A 21,399-nucleotide genomic window follows, 5' to 3' on the forward strand; every position below is an offset into this window, starting at 1 on the left:
TAGCGGCCATGTTGTTGTGACGTAGGCCCGTGTCACTCTGGGAATGGAAGACCATGTTTTATTAGACTATGGTGGGTACTAGCCGACGATTTGTTAAATAGTTATGTAAGTGAACCCAGTATTAAATAATAAAATATTTATACGTGTATCTTGATTTTTCATATCTGCCTTTGCCTATGGAGTGAGACCAAGATACCTCCTGCAGCGATTTTGATAGCACAGTCCTGTGCAAGTGTTATTTTAAACGTCAATCTTCTATACAAATATGACCTTTAAATAACACTTGCACAGTCTGTGCTGTCAAAATCGTTGCACAGTTATCTTGGTTTAACTTTACATTGCTGCTCAGATTTAAACTACCAAGGGAGTGTATTAAATCGACATGAGTTGCGAATTACCTATTCGCACGTGTATCGTACAGCGTTTTACAGTATATACCTACATATGGCCCTTTAAATTTTCGACATAGACAGGTAAAGTGCTACTTACCGCACTAGTGCGGTAAGCATATGTACTGTAAAATTTTAAAATGGTCGACGATTTGAATGCGATTCGTACCTTTATTTCCAAATGACGGGAACTCTACTAACTAAACGTTGTTCAAAAGTTGAAATGAAAGTTAAATAGACGCAATAACCCCATAGTACCATTTACCCCGGTTGACCATTATGACCGTATGTGCATTAAACATACGTCAGAGACGTTACTGACAGCTTTTATAAGTAAGTAGTTCTTTGTTTATATACAATACAATTGCACCTGTCGCGGAAAATCAATTTTAAACGCTAATTAAGTGTATGTATTTATTTCTTAATATACAAAATATACACGTTTAGGGGTCATCCATTAATTACATCACACGTTTAGGGGGGGAGGCGGACAAGAAAATGTGACATGTGACAAGGGGGAGGCGGGATAGTCACAAACTTTGTGACGTCAGATTAACTTCATCAGTAACCGGAAAAATATTTATATTATTATTTTATATTCTGTACCTAGAGTTAAATAACAAGTTATTGGAATGATAATAGTTTTTATTCGTTTAATTTTCTATCCTAATCAGTTTTGGGTTATAAAATTACTAATATTTCTTTGTCAAAAATATTGTGCTACAATATTAATAATACTTAATTCGATTTGCCGATTTCGTTGAAAAAATGTGACGACGCACCAGGGGGAGGGGTTTGCCAAATGTGACCAAGTGTGACAAGGAGGGGAGGAGGGGTCAAAAAATCTAGAAATTCATGTGACGTAATTAATGGATGACCCCTAACAGCAGTTATTGTCGAATTAGTTTGTAATACTTATATTTAGTTCAGTCGTGTTATTCGTTCAGTAAGAAATGCATAATTTGTTTACTAGTGCAATTTTTCGGCAATATGCAGTAGTGTTTGCGTGTGAGTAAAGTGTTTTTTAGATATTTTTACAAACTGCTTGCCTAGTTTATTATTATTATTATTATAGCCTTTATTATTCCTTAAAAAGATTCACATTTAGTTACAAGTATATACATAATTTTTTTTTTTTTTTTTACAGCTTGAAGTAGTAAATACATTTCATCATTATCATAAGTTGCAAATATGCTTAATGCTATGCTGATTTTATATAACAATAGGTTACCTAATTTTTAGAGCAACAAATATATTTGATTTATAGTAGTCAAGATATTTAAATAATTTTAATAACAACATTTAGGAAGTCATGAATGAATAAAAATAAGATTGTAAAATTTAATAAAAAATAAAATATAATAAAAAAGTATACCTAATAATAAATTATTTTTGGTCATAAACCGTGAAATAAAGATAATTAATTTAATAAATGAGCAAAATTGTTGTATAAAATTATTTAAAATCCGTTTAAAAATATTGAAATAATCATAATATATCTATATCACAGTCTTAAAGTTAATCAAAACAAAAATAATAATTGCATTATAAAAATAGTTCACATTTTGTTTGTATTGCATTATTAAATCCAAAAAAAAAGTTAAAATAAATTGTAAATAATTAAAACGCATTTCATCTCGATAAATTGTAAACTTACGATTAAAAATATAAAAAATTCAAAATAATAATAATGTATAACATGCAGTATATATATGTTTTTTGTTAGTTAAAATATCTTCTAAGGACCTCTTCTCGAGTAAAGGCCTCCTCCATACTCTTCCAGGTGTCTCTATCTCTTGCTTTTCTTATCCAGTCTTTTCCCGCCACTCTGACAATCTCATCGTTCCATCTATCTTTCGGCTTTCCTTGCATTCTTTTATTGGGCGGGCCTGTCCATGTAGTGATTTTTTTTGTCCATTTGTCGGCGTTCATACGGGCAACATGGCCAGCCCACTTCCATTTTTGTTTCTTACAGTATTCTAGAGCGTCTATAACATTCGTTTTTTCCCTGATATGGACGTTGCGTATTCTGTCTTTTCTTTTAATATTTAAAATGCTTCTCTCTAAAGCTGCTTGACATGTTCGAATTTTGTGTTTGGTGTCGTTTCCATATATCCATGTTTGGCTGCCGTAGGACAGGCAGGGAAGTATGCAGGAATCTAGAACTTTTTTCTTTAGTTTTATAGGGATTCTTGATTTCAATACTTCTTTGTAGCTCCAGAATTTATTCCATGTTATGTTTATTCGTCTATTTAATTCGTCCTGATGTCTATTTTTGTGAAATGATATTTGTTTTCCCAAATAAACGTATTCTGATACATATTCTAGTGCCGTGTTGTTAACGTTAATGGGTAGTTTTGTAGAATTTGTCATTACTTTTGTTTTTGTAGTGTTTAGTTTTAGGCCAATGTTGAGACTGACTGTGTTGAGTTCGCATATCATTTTCTGCAGTTGACTAGCTGATTCTGAGAAAATAATGATATCATCAGCGAATCTAAGATTAGTTAAAAAGTCGCCTTTTATGTATATGCCTTTTCCCTGCCAATTGAGCTTTTTCATTATATTTTCGAGCACAGTAATAAAAATTCTAGGTGAGAGGGGATCACCTTGTCTGACTCCTCGGCATATTTTTATTTCTGGGCCTTTCGTTTCCATTTTCACGCATGACACACTTTTTCTATAAATATCCTGTAAAAGCTCTATAGTCTCTGTTGGTACATTGCAGTCGTGTAAAGCTCTCCACATGCTATTGTGCGATATAGTATCGAAAGCTTTGGCGTAATCAATGAACGCCAGGTAGAGCGGTGTTCTAAATTCTTGGTATTTCTCTATGATAAGATTTAATGTGTGTATATGATCTGTTGTAGAGAAGTGTTTTCTGAAACCAGCTTGTTCAGGGGGTTGGTAGTTTTCCGTATATTTTACAAGACGATTTTCAAGGCACGAGGCGAATAGCTTGTAGATGTTGGGTTGTAAGCTGATAGGCCTGTAGTTGCTAATATTTGCTGGATCGCCCTTCTTGTATAGTAAAGTGATGTCAGATTTTGCCCATTCTTTTGGTACTTTTCTAGTTTCCAGAATTTTATTGAACAAGTCAGTAATATGAGATACTAATAGAAACCGACCTGCTTTTAATGCTTCATTCGGGATTCCGTCGGGCCCGGGACTTTTGTCTGCTTTCAGTTCTTCTAATTTTTTCATGATCTCTGAACTTGAAAATCGCTCTATTTTGGTAGAGTTTTGAGGAATTGGTTGGCAGTCATTTATTTCTTCTGTGTTTGATGAATAAAGAGATGTATAAAATGATGTAGCGATCTCAATTATTTTTGATCTAGAGTACGTTTTGACTAATGTAGAGTTATCGTATAGGCAAGGAATCCAATGCTTAGTGCTATTTAGTGCTTTATATCCTTTTTTCAGGCTGCCTGATGATTTGAGATGGGTTTCTATAGTTTTTATTCTGTGGTTTTGATTTTCTTTTTTCATGAGCTTATGAATATGTTTGTATAGATAACAGCGCTCTCTCTTTTCTTCTTTTGTAATTTTATCCTTCTTTGTCAATTCGTGTCGTCTTTCTATAAGGCGTTTTATGTCATCTGAGATTGTATAATGTTTAATATTCAGAGCTTTGTCGTCTGTGTTTTTCAAGCTTTCTGTAATAGAGTTTTTTATCGTCTTATAGAAAAACTCTGTATCCTCGGTGTTCCTTACTTCCAGGTTTTTGAGTTGTTCGTATAGGTTAACTAGGAATTGTTCGGTTTGTTCTGGTGAATTTAGTTTGGTTATTTTATTTTTGAATTTGGCTCTACTCTTGGTCACTTTAGATAGCAAAACCGTACTCCTTATTAGGCGGTGGTCGCTGGGAAACGGAATATTATTGAGTATCTCAATGTTGGCGATTTTATTTTTGTTATTGGTTAGTATGTAATCTATCTGACTTTTTTTATTTTTTGGAGATAGCCATGTCCAGAGGTTCTTGGTTTTCTTTTTAAATAGGCTGTTTGCAATTATTAAATTGTTTTGCTGGCAGAAATGCAGTAGAGTTTGGCCTCTTTTATCTCTTTTTCCATAACAGTAATTTCCTAGTATTTTTTCTTCGCCTGTACGACGCTGTCCGACGCGTGCGTTGAAATCACCCAATATAAGTTGTAGGCCTTGACGCTCTTGACAGTGCACGTAAGCTTGCACAAGTTGATTATAAAAATTGTTTATTTCATCTTCGTTCGAATCAGACGTTGGTGCATGAACTTGAATCAGAGAAAGTTTTGTATTTATAAAATTGAGTTTCAAGACGCATATGCGTTCCGATATTCCAACGAAGCTTTCAACGTTTTGTTTATATTTCTTTTTTATGATAAAACCAACTCCGTATTGGCCTTTAGTTTGGCCGTAGCTGCAGAATATGTGATCATCATCTTCTTCGATGTTATACCCTATTCTTCTTATCTCAGATAAGCCAATAATATCGTACTTTATGTTTGAAATGGCTTGCTTGAAATCTACTAACCTTTCATGAGACAAGAGAGATCTTGCATTGTATGTGCATACGTATATCTGTTCGCATGGAGGGTTTTGGTCGTGAACTTCCACGGTGACCAGCCGGCTTGGAAGTTGATTTATATTTCTTATGTTTGTATGTTCGAATAAAGTATGTGAGTGGGAGGAGGAATTTAATTGCTATGGGTTGCTATCTTTACTAGCTTGGTTGTTATTTGTCTCTGTGTTTTTATTGACTAAGAAGTTTAGCATTCCCGGCTTTATAACTCCGTTGGTGACGCTATTCGACCTCTTTACTGATGATTCATGTGACTGTGTTTTGTTCTTTTTATTCGCTTGGGAATTTACAGCTTCTTTTGGCGAGTTATTGTTGATAGGTGATGTTTGGAGTTTTCTTTTTGTGTTGTTTTTGGTAATAAATAGCTTATCGTATTTTAGTATGGCAATGTTACCCTTTTCTCTTTCCAATTTCAGCTGATTTTGTAATTCTTTTCTTTTCTCAAGGACATATTTTGGGTAGTCTTCTTTCATGTAGTATTGAGTATCTTTAAGTGCGATTTTTTCTTTAAATATTTTTATTTTTAAGCCTAAAGTTGAGAAAGTTACAACTAACGGTCTTGGTTTTTCGCCTTTCTTTCCCAATCTTTTGGCCTCTTGTATGTCGCTGTAGTTTAGTTTAATGGAAAAATATTGTTCTATCCATCTAATAGTATTCTTTTCTAGGGTCTCGTATGATGTCTCGGTCTCTTCAATACCAAAAAATACTATATTTCTGTTTCTCGCCTGTTTTTCTAAAAAATATATCCTTTTTTCTTGATTTTCTATTATTTCTTTGAGTTTTTCGTGTTTTTGTTCCCATACACAGAATTTTTCTTCTAACAAAGCGTTAACATTCTTGGTTACTTGATCTGTTACGCTTTTCCCGCTTTCTTGAATTGTTATTTTTTGCTCGTTCAACTCCTTTTGTATCTTTTTCAGCTCGTTCAGGATGTCTTCCATATTTGTGTGATTTTTATATGAACTTTTAGGATTGAGTTAAGCGCCCTCTGTTGACGAACCGTTTTATTAGTAAGCTCGTATTACGATAGATCTGACTGAGTGTTGTTTCTAACGTTGATCTCGTAGTAGTTCCTGCTTATCGAGGTAGATGTCGCTGAATGTACACTTGATTTGCGTTCATATATTCCCGTGGTTGTCAACTTGTCACAAATATCCAAGACGTTGTAGTTCGGACTTTACACACCAGATTGCGCTTAAGTTTGTTTACTATCACGTTGTCAATATTAAGTTCATATAAAACATATATCGGTCAAATGTCCATAAAATTCACTTTTTTTTGGTTGCGGTTTCACTCTATAACTCCTTAAAATAGTTCAGCATCATCCGTTTGGCTTCACATATGCGGAAAAACACAGAAATCCATAGTCCGTTATGAGTTAGCATTTTTAAGTTTTTACACTTTTACACAGCTTAATTTTTATTGTCTTCAATGTATCACTACATTCGTTGATAACTTAATCACTTTACACATGTTTTGTAGCGAATATGCATTATAAAGTATTTTTATTTAAGTAATTTTTACGGAGTCGATGAATACCGTGGCGCAATCCTACCCACATAGTAGTACGCCTAGTTTATATGTGACGTTATCTATGAAAAGGGAACTTATTGTCGATGACGCTTACGCCATTATTATCGATGCTCCGATATAAATCAATGCCGCGCGACGTTGTGCGGCGTAAACGCCATCGACAATAAGGTCCCTTTTCATAGATATTGTCTCATATAGTTGGTAGATTCCTACTTGATTACGGAACTTACAACCGTCCGACTATGTCGTAACGACAGATAGTGGTTTTCAGCCGGCGTATTATGGATCGCTTTATAATTTATCCTCGTGATACAATAACTGTCACTTTTTAACTCCGCGGAATAGTAAGTGACGGACACCGTTTTAGCACGCTGTCACGTAGACAAAAACGACCATCATATCCGTACCTACTGGCCTGTACCTAGATTTAATTGGAGGTGTTCACATATGTAGAACGGTAATCGTTCTGTCATGGATTGTGTAAATGGAGGTGTTCACATATAGGACCAAATTTTTGGTGGAAAAAATGATGATGTTAAATTTGTACAATATCTGGCGATCAGTTAAATACCAACCGTTTATATTATTACTTAGGGGCGAGAGAAACCGTATAAGAAAGTTCTACTTAAGTATAAGTATTTTTAAAGTTGATATTATTTTTAGAGTTACATTTGTTTTGTTTTAATTATCTATAAGTACAAGTGGTTCGTCCGCGTTTCTCTTACCCCGCCTAACCTTAAAGGCCACCCCACACTAGCGCTTGGGCGTATTTTGAAATTTGGCGCCCCGGGCCAATACGTTTCGCCGCCCCAGAAGTCAAGGAAGATAAACAAAATGCAATCCGCCAGGGTCGGCATCCCGCCGCCCCCGGGGGTTGGCGCCCCGGGCCATGGCCCGGATGGCCCTGGGGTAAATACGCCCCTGGAGTGTCTCCCGAGCGTCGGCGTCTAGTCAATGGCTGCTGCTTGACGCAACGTTGACGCAACTGCGGCTGCAAGGACGCTATTTTCCATAGCGCTGACTAGACGCCAACGCTCAAAAGACGCTTAGTGTGGGGTGGCTCTATACTCTGTATCTTTAGGTATTTACATAGTCTAATAAAACATGGTCTTCCATTCCCAGAGTGACACGGGCCTGCGTCACAACAACATGGCCGCTATATATAGCGCTATCGCATATTATCATATAGCGCTGTCGCATGATGACGTAGGCCCGTGTCAGTTAGGTGACCTAGAAAAGACGGGAATGGAGTACCAGGCGGAGTATATTATTATACCATGGGTATTTAAATAAAAGTAAACAAAATCTACCCTCAAATGGCTCCTTTAGCCAGTTGAGGGTAGAAGCAGGCGTGGCTCACTCCGCGATTCCGTTGCTTTGCTATAGGTAGCTAAAAGTACATCCGTTCCACACCAATTTTGGTGGTTAGCCATAAGCCGCGCGTGGCGCTGTCGCCACCTAGCGGCCATACCTGCCCTGATCGTAACAGACGCGTTTTGTTAGAGAGTGAGCCTTCTGTACCTAGTACTATTATTTATTCTGTGGTAGAAGAAAACATTACACCATCAAATAATGTAGGTTTAAGTCAGGTCGTTCAGTGACTGATCCAGGCGGTTTTGTACTTGGTTGGTTAACCAATAAATGTTATAACTACCCGAAAATGTACAAATTGTTTGTTTAAGTACTTTTATTTAAATACCTAAAGATACATACTATAAGTGATTTCTTTTGTAGTAAACCTGAACTGCCTAAGCCTTGGCCTGGGAGCCTCCTGGGCGTCCCCCGTGTTAGTGAAGTTGGCGAATTCTTCGGAAACAGTACTCCTTCACCCTTTAACACCTGATGATGCTTCCTGGATTGGTTCTATCGGGTTCCTCACGGCGGCTTTTGGTGAGTATCACTATCACAAATGTAGGTAACTAGGTAGGTATATACAGGGTGATTCAGGAGACGTGAGCAGGACTAGCACTGCGCATATCGTTAATTATAAGCAACTGTTTCGTATCAGTATTAGTGAGGTTAACGTAAATTTTCTAGTCGTGTTGAAAAAAAAAAAGTTATTAATTTTTGTACGACATGCATGGTCACCCTAAAATTAGAATACTAAACTACCGATATTCTGTGTCAAATTGAATGTCATTACTGTCATAACGGTCTGGTTACTTTTGAAAACTCGTATCTCACTCAAGTTTGACAGTTTATTTTCTTCGTAATCAAAATGCCATTACGGTTAAAGAGGTTTTATGTTTATTAATTAGGTCCTGTAGGGTGACCATGATTGTTGAGAATTAAATTTGCCCTCACCAAAAAGTTAAAAAATAGGAAAAAGTGTTGTTGTTTCTCCTAAATACGACGGTGATCGATCAATTATCAGTTACTGAGTGTGCAGGATTAGTCCTGCTCACGTCTCATGAATCATCCTGTATGTGTATATATATTAGTATGTATTTAATAAGTTTTATATGACTATGTCGCAGGCAAATTGTAAGAATCCGCCGATTACAAAACGGCGTCGTTATTTTACAAAGGTTTTCACGTTTGTAAAATGACGACGGCGTTTGTAAATAGTCGGCAACATTGGCAGCGCCGTTTGCAATTTGCCACGGCATTTTGGTCGCAATAGTTCTTTAATTTACCACGCATGGCGCTGCTCATCAAAACTATGAAAAATACTGGGGTGTGCAACAAATCTGGAATTCGTCGGACTTATTAAAGGCGCGTGGGACGGGGGAGGCTTTTGGATCTGGGTGGCTTCGCCGCTGCGGAAGAGCAGCCCTTCCGCCCTCGCGTGACGAAGCACGGTCACTAGTGTCACACTACACTCGGCTCCGCAGCTTCGGCTTGGTGGTTACTAGCTGGCGAGGGCTGCTGTCCCTCCGCGCCTCCGGTTTCGTAATTCCTCTCTAGAGGTAGGACACACAAGACTACGTGGATAGTGGGGTGCTCTGATTCGGTTTTGAGACTTTTGGGGGACCTTGAGATTTTGGTGGCCGTGAGGATGGTAGTGTGGTATAAAAGTTAATATAAATTGATAAAACAGTAAACCATAGTCACCCTTAGACAACCATCACGTTTACGTTGACACTATTGAGCGCACTAACAATTTGCCTTCGGCAATTTGCAAACGTGACAACGTTTGTAAAATGACGACGCCGTTTGTAAAATGCCGAATCTTACAATTTGCCTGCGACATCTGTCCGTAACTAGCGTATTGTGAGAATAAATAACTAAGGATTAATTTTATTTTATTACATTTTGCAAGCTAAGATAATATTGACAATTCCTTATAATTCAATCCCTACATTTAGATATATATTATATATATGATAAAAAAATGTAATAGTTGCTATTAAAATGTGTTATAAAATAATGAATATAAAATATTTTTACGTAATTTGACGTAGGTATATCTTCCACGGCTAAGCCTTTTAAAAATTTTACAAGCTTTTATTTACTTTCACCTGTCTGTTATCTCAGTTGTATGTACGCGTAGGGTAGACCGAGGCGAATCGGATCACAGGGCGAAGTGGATCAAGATAATATAACCATAACACTCTGTGATAAAACCAACAACCTAATTGTGTTTGGGTTTGTTAGAATAGTCTTTAAATAAATAAATATAAATATTAGTTGCCTATTGAAAGATAAGTACAGTCGGCGACAAAAAACCAAATTTTTGATAAAAAAAACTTATTTCAATTATTATAAGAGATAAAGCTTCCAAAAATTTGTTTGCAGTTTTGTTTTCGTTCTTAACTCCTATAATTATTAAATTTCACTCGTAACTCAAACAAAGCGGCATAGCTGTGGTTAATATTCATCAAATTGTGCACAAATATTTTCCATTAACTTATCCAAACACACTAACTTATAACAATAGTTTTAAGTTTTAAGTACTTATGTTGTGTGCCCTAGCAGGGCGTCATGGACTGACTTTATTTAATTATTTACACCTGTTTGCGTTTATGTACATGATTATACAATGAATAAATGAAATGAAATATCCAAAGATAAAACTGGGTACTACATATTTTATACGGAGTTTTCCACACTCCCAAAATATTTTGCATTAGTTACATTCCTTAGAGCATTTAATAACCGAAGCCTTTCGGAGCCTTTAAGAGCTTACCAAACTGCCGAAAACCTTGCACAATTAGGTATGCAAACTTTCAATGGACTGACGTTTATCTGACATGATTTGTACGTTATGTACATACATTTGACGTGCCCCTCCCGCTCGCAAAAACCGGCAGACTGTTTTGTACAGAAAATGACAGCTAAGGCGTCTCCAGTTACTAAATGCTCTAAGATGGCTCTAAGCATATATCAATATCCAGACGAAAATGGGGACGTTTGTCCTTACAAACGCTCGTAATTTTCTTGTTAAAAATGTTTTTTTTTTTCCTTTTCATTCCAGGTTTTATAGTTGCTTACACCCTCATAGACTACATTGGTCGAAAGCACTGCGCCATCTTGTCGGCCATTTTTAGCATAGTGTCAGCCATCTTGTGCCTTTTCGCTAATGAGGTATGGATGATCATGCTAGGCCGAGCCATTAATGGATTGTTTGAGGGGATCATTCTGGGAGTCGTGCCGGTTTATGCCTCGGAGATTGCTAACGTAAGTTTTTTTTCCCTTTTTTGTTTGTGTTTAGGAGGCAAACGAGTAGAGAAAGGAGTTCAAAGTTTCACCTTTACCTGACCTCAATTGTCTTATGCTTGAAGGATATAACCGAACGGAGACGCCTGTAATTTTCTGTACAAATCTGTCTGCCGATTTTTGCGGGGGAGGAACGTAAAAATAGCAACTGGGGACCCAAGAGCTGGCAGTTACCTCGCTCAACGCTTCAGTCTGGCAGTTCAGCGGGGTAACACAGCCAGCATCTTGTGGACCTTGCCACAGGGGCCTTTTTTAGATTTAGTTTAGTTTAGTTTAATTTTACTTTAGAATAGTTTGTATTTAGTTTAATTGTAATTTTAAGTTATTTTTATTTATTATTTTTGACTTGTTTTTGTACCATATAAATTAATTAAAAATAGCAACGTATATAAACGTCAGTCCATACTTTGTGAATGACCATTGGCCGCCTATTTTCGACAGAGGGGAACACATGTTAATGGCTACTCCGTTTGGTTATATCCTCTAAGGTCTTATTTATTTATTTATTTATTTAGAAATTTAATTCAGGCAACAAGGCCCATATTACAAATACCTTACAGACTAACATACATATGTATTTTATAAACTTAAAACTAAACACTATTTAGTCGACAAAACGGCGTGGCTCCGTTGTATCGGCTGCTCTTGTGTCGGATTCGGCAGTTTGCCCCGGAACCTCCGAAACACGACACCTTTCGGCCAGAAGTCGACGCACTCGATGGTTCCCTGCAGCGGTCGCGGCACGCGCACCACAAAAGAGTTGAAGTGCACGTAGTGGCGCGATCGAAGCTGGAATACCCTCAGCGTGTATCCGGTCTTCTGGTGTACATACTCCACCACTTCAGCAGCCGTGGCGGTGTAATGCAGGCGCGATACGTACAGCGCCTTACTCGGTGTAGCAATCCGCAAGCCAGAGTTAGCCGGTTCGGCGGTACCACACTGAATCTTACGAGGCGCCGTGCGCGCCTTCTTCTTTCTTGATACCACTGTGAAATCCTCCTCATCCACAAATGTCTTAGTTGAGGTGAACTGTGGCTTAATTCCGACAACCGCTGGGGTAAACGTGTTCTTGAGTGGAGACCGCGACTCGGCAAACATAGTGTAGGACGCCCTCCGACCAGGTGGGATGACTAGAGTCGGACCAAGAAAAGTCTGCAGCGGACTTGATAGCCCACGCAGTGCAAGTGTTATTTTATACGTCATAATTTCATAGAAGTTTGACGTTTAAAATAACACTTGCACTGCGTGGGCTATCAAATCCGCTGCCGACTTTTCTTGGGCTGACGTTATCTGCGAAAGACTGCAGGCAGATGCTGGATGCGGCATGCTGAGGACAGGGCGCTATGGCGCTCTTTAGGGGAGGGCTATGTCCAGCAGTGGACTACTATAGACTGATGACGATGATGATGATGATCTGGCTTAATTGAGCTTTTCAGCGTCAGCGTTTCAGCTTTTGCAAAAATGCTTTGGTAAATGTCCGAATGTTCTCTTCTGTCGCAATTCTCAACCAATTCTCGTGAAATTATGTGAGCAGGTTCGGTGATAAAAAATATTTTGTCGATTCACTTCATAGATTTTTTTATAAATGGCAGAGAAGAGCAGAATAAATGCTCTGGAATAAAAGTCTATAGCTTACATAGCCACTATATTATTATAAACATCATCATCATCATATCAGCCAGAGAACGTCCACTGCTGCACATAGGCCTCCCCCAAATAATGCCACAATGATCGGTCTTGCGCCACCAGCATCCAGCGGACTCCCGCGACCTTTACTAGGGCATCAGTCCACCTTGTGGAGGGTCTACGCCACTCGAGAGAGAATTATAAACATGGCATCGGCTTTATCTCCGTTGTTTTTGCCATAATCTCACCACAATGAAAAGCAAATTACTCGCATTAACTGCAAACAGCAAATGCAAACGGGATCGGTAGTATCTTGCGTTTACATTATACAATCTCTAAGCGTCACCTCTTCCTGGGATAATATTTACTTTGAGGCTCAAAGCAAGTATACTATAGAGTTGCAATACCTAATATGACGAGATTAAAAATACGTTTCAACATAACACTTTAAACTCTAGCGTTTTGTACACATATCTAATTACACAAACGCACGGGCGTAGCCAGAGGGAGGGTTTCGGGGGTTCAAACCCCCCCCCCGAAAAGTTCAGAATATTAACATTCATAGAATTAAAATAAGAACAGGTGTGCGGCATATTTATTTCATTGATTACTAACTATTTACCTAGTATACGGTGGTTTGGATTTTGGATTTCTCCGCCATCGTCGATTATCGGATCGCATCAATTACTTTCTAAGATATGATAAAGGTGACATTCGGGTGGCGACTGCAGCAGCATTATTCTGTTGCAACGTTACTGCTGTGGCACTGTCAATTTTCGTGATAAAATGATGTGGCTGATTTCCATTCTCAGCTGTAATGCGGCAATGAACGTCACTCAATTTACCAAAAAAATTCAATGTAATCTTGATGACCCTAGGGAGAGGGGGCACCATGGTCTAGAAAGGCTTAGGGCATCAAAATATCTTAATCCGGCACTGGTCGTTTGCGGAGTCAAACGATTTGGGACTCGCATTTTATACACATTTACATGCCTTCCCGAAAAAAATCGAATCATTCGCGAAAGTCTCGCAACGCATTGAGGTTACAAACGGCACGCGGTCTTCCTCAGGAGTCTGAAGAAGACCACGGTGAGTGGCGCTCTAGCCAGGCAGGCCGCTTCGCTTTCGCTCGCGTGCGTATACCTTACTGTATCGTCCGATATACACCTACTCTGTCGTTAAAATCACGTGTAAAATTTAAATAAGGGCGAAAAAAACTATTGATTTTGGAGTGTAGTTTTATTTAGTGGTACCTAACTGTAAAATATTTTATCTGGACTACACTGCCCTGCTAAGCCAAAGAGCGCTATCTCAAAAGAAAATCCATTGCTAACTTATACTTTAGTTTCTATTACTGAGAGTTCCATTTTCAAAATCATTTGTTTTTGAGATAGCGCTATTCGGCTTAGGAGGGCAGTAATAACAGTCCTCTAACATATCCATCTGTCAACTTTACTTCAAGTTCCGCCTCCAGGGGAGAGGGAGAGAAATTAGGATTAGAAATTAGCCGCTTACTGACACAGACCGAATTCCACGCGGGCGGAGCCGCGGGCACAGCTAGTCTCTAATATTTTTCTTGTATAAGGGTTATTTTATGTACTTTTAGTCGTTTTATATCTCGAACCCCCCCCCCCCCCCCCCCCCGATACTAAAGCTACGCCCGTGCACAAACGGGTCTACCGCGATATAATTTCATTGTTTTTACCTTAAATTCCGACGTTTCAGCTGAGTTGCACCAGCTGTGGTCACGGAAAGAAGGACGGACCTAGTGTTTCCGTGACCACAGCTGGTGCAACTCAGCTGAAACGTTGGAATGAAATTATATCGCATCTTTTATTTAAATACCTAAAGATACAGAGTAGTCGGGTTCGATTTCATTGTTGCCCACCAAGCACTAGTGGTTAACAATAATTCCTCCAGCATTTTGACGTAGCTTCGGAGTTAGGACTGCTTAGAGTAGGCTGAAATGACAATGAGACTATGACAGGGACAAACAATAATAGCGCTTTCTCCTACTCCCACTGAAAGTTCCATAAGACTATTCAGTCATCTATGGATGTTTTATGATTCACAGAAGGAAGTCCGGGGTGCCCTTGGAGTGATGCTACAGATATTTTCCTCGTTGGGGGCTGTTATCATATTCGGAGTTGGACCGTTCATATCCTACTTCAGCCTGAATCTCATGGTCACCATGTTTGTTATAGTGACCAGCATACCTACTATATTTTTGCCGGACAGTCCGAGTTTCTTGTTTTCTAAAGGTGGGTTCTATGAATACATAGTGGCCTAAAAATGCGTTGAGAATTTTACTAATGAGTATTTTGGAACTTATGTCATATTTAGGAAAACATCGTAATAAAATTGGGCTATCTATAGTCTCGATTAGGTCTAGTGTGTCTAAACTAGTGCTTACGCTAATTGTTAACCAGCTAATATTAGAAATCTTCTACCTACTTTACCAAATAGGAGTAAAGTGGGCAAAAATAATAAAAGAAAGTTATAAAGGCATCAAAATGAGCCAATTTTTATTTTGTTTTAGTTTTGTTAGAAAATTTGGTGGATATATTGAGTTCCTTTTTCTGTACAGCTTACTGTATGTCCTTGTTCTACAAATTCTTCCTCTGAGTTACGGAAACGTATGATATTTCCGTACAACTTACTAAAGTTTATCAAAATCTCACAAAAAAGACTACTGTTGCTAGCTGTTGTTTTCTAAAATATCAAGTAAGAATGTTATGTTATAACCAGATATAGTAAATTTTATAGCATTTTCTGCGCAGCGGAGTGGTGTTAACGGATTTGGTATAAACAATTTCAACCCTTATGATCAATTAGCTTTGATTACGTTAATATTAACCTTAAATTACCATTTCCGTTGGAATTATCTATACCAATTCCGTTAACACCACCACCTGCACCAAAAATGTTATAAAATTTACGATGTCTGTTTATAACTACCTAAACTGTTTAGGGTGACCATTTTGACCTCCCGCCAGTTGGGATAACAATATCTTAATATTCATAATATTCTCGCGCCGCTATTGTTGTGTTTTCATCTATATTGACTTTGGATTAGTGATAGACATTTGATATAATACAGTAAGAATTTACGCTGTTATTTTGTAGTACGTACCTTTTCCAACATGCTAAAAAGGGTATCAGGTATACGCAGCCTGTGTATAAGTATTCAGGCCCAAAAGTGGCCACTACCTATATTTAAAATATATTGATTTACGTTACATGCCCGTCTTTGGGTCACGGAGTTACATTATGTTGTGTACCAAATTGGAATTTAATTGGTCCAGTAGTTTCGGAGCAAATATGCTGTGACAGACGGACAGACAGACGCACGTGTGTCTTGCGTTCCATTTTTCCTTTTGAGGTACGGAACTCTATCAATAAAATTATAGTCGGCAACAAAAGCTTTTGTATGTAGGTATCTATCTAAACAACTTATTTTTCACCACACCAATTGGTAAAGGCTTTCTTGATTGTTCAAAGACCGATAGCAAAGTTGCATTTTATTCACATGTGAGGCAAAGTAATCAAATGCAAATTTTGAGTTGTTTTCTTATGTTTGCTGGTTGAATTGACTTTTAAATGATGATTTTGAATGATACATATTTAATAGATATAAGAGTAAATATTTTGTTCGGGTTGGTGCGGTGAAAAATGTTGTGTTTCACTCGGGGGCAAATTTTATTTAACAGTTTGCAATAAGTAGGCAAATTTTTTTTTAAAGTGAAACCTATAAACCTAGAATATATTATGCTGAAGCGGTCGACATCAAAATCAAAGTGATATGTTAAGATTTAGTTATTGGAAACAGTTTTCTCCCGAAATGGAAATTGTATGAAAAATACCTTTTGTGAGTAGTTATACTTCCCTAATGTTTCAGGTAAACTCGAAGAATCCAAAAAAGTCCTCATTTTCCTTCGATGTTCAGAACAACAAGCCAACGAAGAACTAAAGGAGTATTCATCAAACAAACCTGACAAAATATTAAACCCCCTGACCGCTTTCTTGGACAAAATGTTCCTAACAAGTCTTATAAAGCCTTGTGCTATAAGTGCATTAGTATTCCTGATTGGATATAACTGTGTGGCGACGTATCTGCAGACGATTTTAGACGTTACGCGAACGAGCGTAAGGTCGGAAGTGGCGTCTGGTATAATTGGTGCTATACAACTTGTGGCCAGTTTTTCGACTATGTTGCTTACGGATAGGTTTGGGAGGAAACCCATTTTGGCGACGACTTTGCTTGGATTTACTGTTGGTATGGTAAGTTTTTGCTACCGTAAAATGGGGTGAGTAGGGTTCGCGGGGAGAGATGGGTTATGTATGGGGAGAGAAGGCATGAAAGGGGGTGAGATGGGATTTTAAGGCTACTGCTACAAAAATAATGTATTCCAATTTAAAATAGAGCTATAGTAATCATAATTAAAAAAAACGATCCAACAATCTCCCAAAATCACCTTTGTATGAAAACTCAACTCACCCCAAATTCGAGGAACTACGGGGTGAGGTGGGATTTCCTGTTTATCGTCAAAGTTACGAAATGGAACTACCGTAAACCGGGGTTACTTTGATTTGCGGGTCGACTTTGATAGCAACTTCTCTCCGCTACTAAAGTCCTTGTTTTAACGAGTTGAAAAATAATTTCGCAGTTGTTTTTTCTTTATTGGCAACACTGATAATTGTTTCACCGCGCAGTAAGCGGATGCGAGTGTAATATTATTATTTCGTCTAGAAAAAAAATATTAATGGCGAGTACGCTTTTCGTCCTGGTTTAATTGGTTGAAAAACTTTGACTGTATTCGTGTCAATAATTAATACATGTAAATTTTATAGTGTCTTAGGTCAATCAGTGTTTATTCGCGAGTTTATAAAAAAATACCTGAATTCGACAACCTCCACATGCGCACGTAACCGGGGAATCCATGGGTCGGGGTGTCTTTGATCACTTATACGTGGTGAAATTGATCAAAAGATTAAAGTAACACCATGAATTATTTTGGCAGCTTACGATTTTTTTATGTATTTTTTTCAGTAGTTATATAACAAATAGGTATCGTTTGAGTCAGTGAAAGAGGTAGAGGTTGTAGAATTATAAGTTTGTAGGTATTGTAGGAGTTGATCTCCGGAACTGCTCATCTGATTTTAAACATTCTTTTACCAGTTTCTATTGTATGGAATTAACTTTCTGGGTGGAAATTGGCTATATTGTATCCTGCGGCTTTGCTTTAGGTATTTTATTATACGTGCGTAAGGCCACCAGCCCAGGGTATTAATTCTACAATAAATAAATATGCATTGTTTTTTTTTATAGAAATAATGCCAGAGATTACAAATAATATCGGGTAACGAGACTACAAAAAATACCAAGAAGAACAACACTCGCAAACATGGGCACAAAATCTATTCATGCCGCATCGAAAGCATACAATATTTTTATAGAACTTCATACAATAAGTACCTACCTATATAGGCAACATATCAAAAACCCGGGTGTACAGACCAAATTTACTGAAACGGAAAGGCTTGCAATTCAAAAATCTGTTGCTAAGTGCAATGATAAGTTAAATCCCTACGTTATTTATAGTAAATAATCTAATAAGCGCTTAAATTTTTTAATTTGTATCTGTTGGTATGGTATCAAAGTAACCCCACACGTTAAAGATATAAATAACTTAAAAAGTACTTAACCGATTTTATTATTTTTATTTTTTACAGCCTTTTTAGCGGGTCTACTTTAAATTGTCAGCAAAAAAATTAGTGGTTTCAAAGTAACCCCATTCTGAATATAACTTTGATCGCGTTGTTTTTATTTATTTCTGAAAAAATTATAAGTCCTAATTTTTTTTTATTTGGCAGACGGAAAGAAGAGAAAAAACCGATTATTATATTTTTATTTCATATTTTTACGTATATTAGGATCGTCAAAAAATGGTGCCAAACTCTAAAATTGATCAAAGTATCCCCGGTTTACGGTACCCAAAATAAAATAAAAACTAAAATACAAACGTCCGGAACACTTATTATGTACCTACACCATTCAGTTTGCATATGTAAAAATAAAATGTTATCGAGGTTTGAATATCAGTTTTGCATCTACTCACCCCATTTTACGGTACTTACAGATAAGATATTTTAAATAGCTTGACAATTTTTCGTAGGTTAATCTTTAGTAGGTTTAACCCGAGGATACTTTTCGAGTACATTTTCGATTTTTGGGAAACTTTCCGCAACTACATAGTACAATTGTACACCTATAGGTCTTATATTATCCTAGAATTGCGTTGGTTTCATAATTATATTTCGTGTTTTTAATATTTCTACAGGTTGGACTTGGAACATTTTTCAAGCTCACAGAGACGGACACAAAAGTATCCGGGTTCTTGAACTATTTACCGCTAATATCTTTGATAATCGTCGTATATTGCTACAGTGCAGGTAATTGTTCAACTAGTTTTTGGGAGAAAATTACAATTATGTAGGTATTCAAATTTACAGTAGTCAAATTTTACATTAAAACGCAAAGCGTGATGTCTCTCTATCTATTACAGCATTTTGTTTGCCCGTTTCTGGTCATAATATTATGCCTCCTCCTAAGGTGGTGGTACTGGTGCTCAACGCGGTCCCAGTACATGTCATCTTGAAACTTAAGTCATTGTCAATAGAGGTGACAGCAGGGTGACACCTATAAAGCATTAGCATGTCGAACACTAGTACCACCACCTTAATAAGCTATAAATTACGCATTAGCCTCCTGTACCTCAAAGTTAAGGATATTGGAAGCAAATTTTACAGAAAACCGGACAATTGCGAGTCGGACTCGCCCACCGAGGGTTCCGTACTTTCTAGTATTTGTTGTTATAGCGGCAACAAAAATACATCTTTTGTGAAAATTTCAACTGTCTAGCTATCAGTTTTCATGAGATGCAGTCTGGTGACAGACAGACAGAAGGACAGACAGACGGACAGTGGAGACAGACGGACTTAGTAATAGGGTCCCGTTTATACCCTTTGGGTACGGAACCCTAAAAAAGCAAAATGTGATCATCATTCTGTGTTAACCGTCTGGATTCAGACTCCACCAGCGTTAGTTCGCAGTATTATTGCAGAGTGACATTACTGTTACCGTAAAATGTCATAAATCCGGGCGGTGACATCAATTATGACATTTGAATTAACGTCAAATTTAATATAAACTTCTTCATAAATGGACCTTTTGTGACGCTTAACCACTCACATGCTTGATATTTTTCAGTGACCTCTATTATTATAATAAAATAAGGGTGACAGCTGGTAGCTACAGTTACCAAAAGCAAGTGAGTGGTTAACTTCCAACTCGGGTAAATCCATTCAACCCTCTCAACAAATATCTAGGGTACCCTATTACTTTACGCCAATTACGCAAGGAAAGACCTAAGCCCTCCTACGTGTATACGTGCAACACAGCCGGTCAACTCTACTGCCGTGAATGTGACAGAGTTTTTAAGCACAAGTTTGGCCTGGCCAGCCACATAAGAGCTCATGAGGAAAAACCCTTGATTGCTGAGATCACCGTCATCGAAATCGAGGTGGAGGACTATACTTTTTCTTAATACCAAAATCACATAATCTGACAGATGGATTTATCCGACTATGAAGTTAAGCGACACTGAATAATTTTACGGTTTAGACTCACTTGTTTTTAGTCACTCGCGCGACATGTTTCGGAGAGCCTAGGTCTCCTTTCTCAAGCACTAACATAACCGTAAAATTATTCAATGTTAGTATGTCTCACAACAGTTTAAATTCGATTAAGCGACACTTTTGAACTTGTGACATTTGCGACAGCAATGCAGTCTACAGCAATGTCGCGCATACTGCAGCAATTACGCTGGTGCAGTCTAAACTGAATCCGAATGATACCTTAAGACCCAGGTTCAAATTCTGAATATTCCCGTTGCATAAAACACCATTTCTTCAACTTCCAGGCCCGTCTTCCCTTTTCTGGCTGCTCATAGCGGAACTCTTCGACGACCGCTCCCGAGGCATCGGATCCACCACTGCCTTCTTCATAGGCACCATACCTGGCTTCCTAACACTCCGATACTTTTCTTCCTTGGTCGACTCCATTGGGGCAGCGCCGACATTTTGGATTTCTGGAATGATCTCTGTAATACTAGCTGGGTTTATAGCGTTTGGAGTGCCGGAGACTAGTGGGAAGAATTTTGCTGAGATTCAGTATGAGTTGAGGAATACAGATAAAACATAGTATTATGATAAAGATGTTTTATGATTATTTGCCTAGATACTTAAGATAAATAAGTAGAGATTCTTAGCGTAAATTTCCTGAAAGTTTACTACCTTTCTTCAAGTCGGATAAAAGAGAGAAATTCTCCAAAGCAAAACAGGCCGCGTGATAGGTACACGTGGCAAAAAATCTTTCTATTTTTCATCTAGCTTGAGCTACCTGCGAGTGTTTGGGTGTTGCAAGCTTTGCTTGGTTTGACCAACTATAGTTAATAAGTTAATAAAAAGAAGATAGTACTATCCTGGAGTTTCTTTATTCACCACAAGAGCTTAATTGAGGAGTGTAAACGTACTGGTGCTCGACGCGGTCCCAGTACATGTCATCTTGAAACTTAA

At 37.7% G+C, this 21,399-nt stretch overlaps 1 protein-coding gene across 1 annotated transcript in view; it reads left to right on the top strand.

The window, feature by feature from the left end:
* The first annotated feature begins 1,298 nt into the window (after nucleotides 1-1,298).
* LOC134801327 (uncharacterized) overlaps nucleotides 1,299-21,399 on the top strand; it is a 31,077-nt gene continuing 10,976 nt past the window's right edge. Inside the window, exons 1-7 of the mRNA XM_063773868.1 lie at nucleotides 1,299-1,397; nucleotides 8,212-8,367; nucleotides 10,895-11,097; nucleotides 14,837-15,023; nucleotides 16,661-17,043; nucleotides 19,104-19,215; nucleotides 20,745-21,024. Of these exons, the coding sequence (XP_063629938.1) occupies nucleotides 1,343-1,397; nucleotides 8,212-8,367; nucleotides 10,895-11,097; nucleotides 14,837-15,023; nucleotides 16,661-17,043; nucleotides 19,104-19,215; nucleotides 20,745-21,024 (1,376 nt within the window). The 5' untranslated portion in view covers nucleotides 1,299-1,342. The remainder of the gene's footprint in view (nucleotides 1,398-8,211; nucleotides 8,368-10,894; nucleotides 11,098-14,836; nucleotides 15,024-16,660; nucleotides 17,044-19,103; nucleotides 19,216-20,744; nucleotides 21,025-21,399) is intronic.

The sequence above is a fragment of the Cydia splendana genome, chromosome 21 (genome assembly GCF_910591565.1).
Source record: "Cydia splendana chromosome 21, ilCydSple1.2, whole genome shotgun sequence".
Taxonomy (NCBI): domain Eukaryota; kingdom Metazoa; phylum Arthropoda; class Insecta; order Lepidoptera; family Tortricidae; genus Cydia; species Cydia splendana.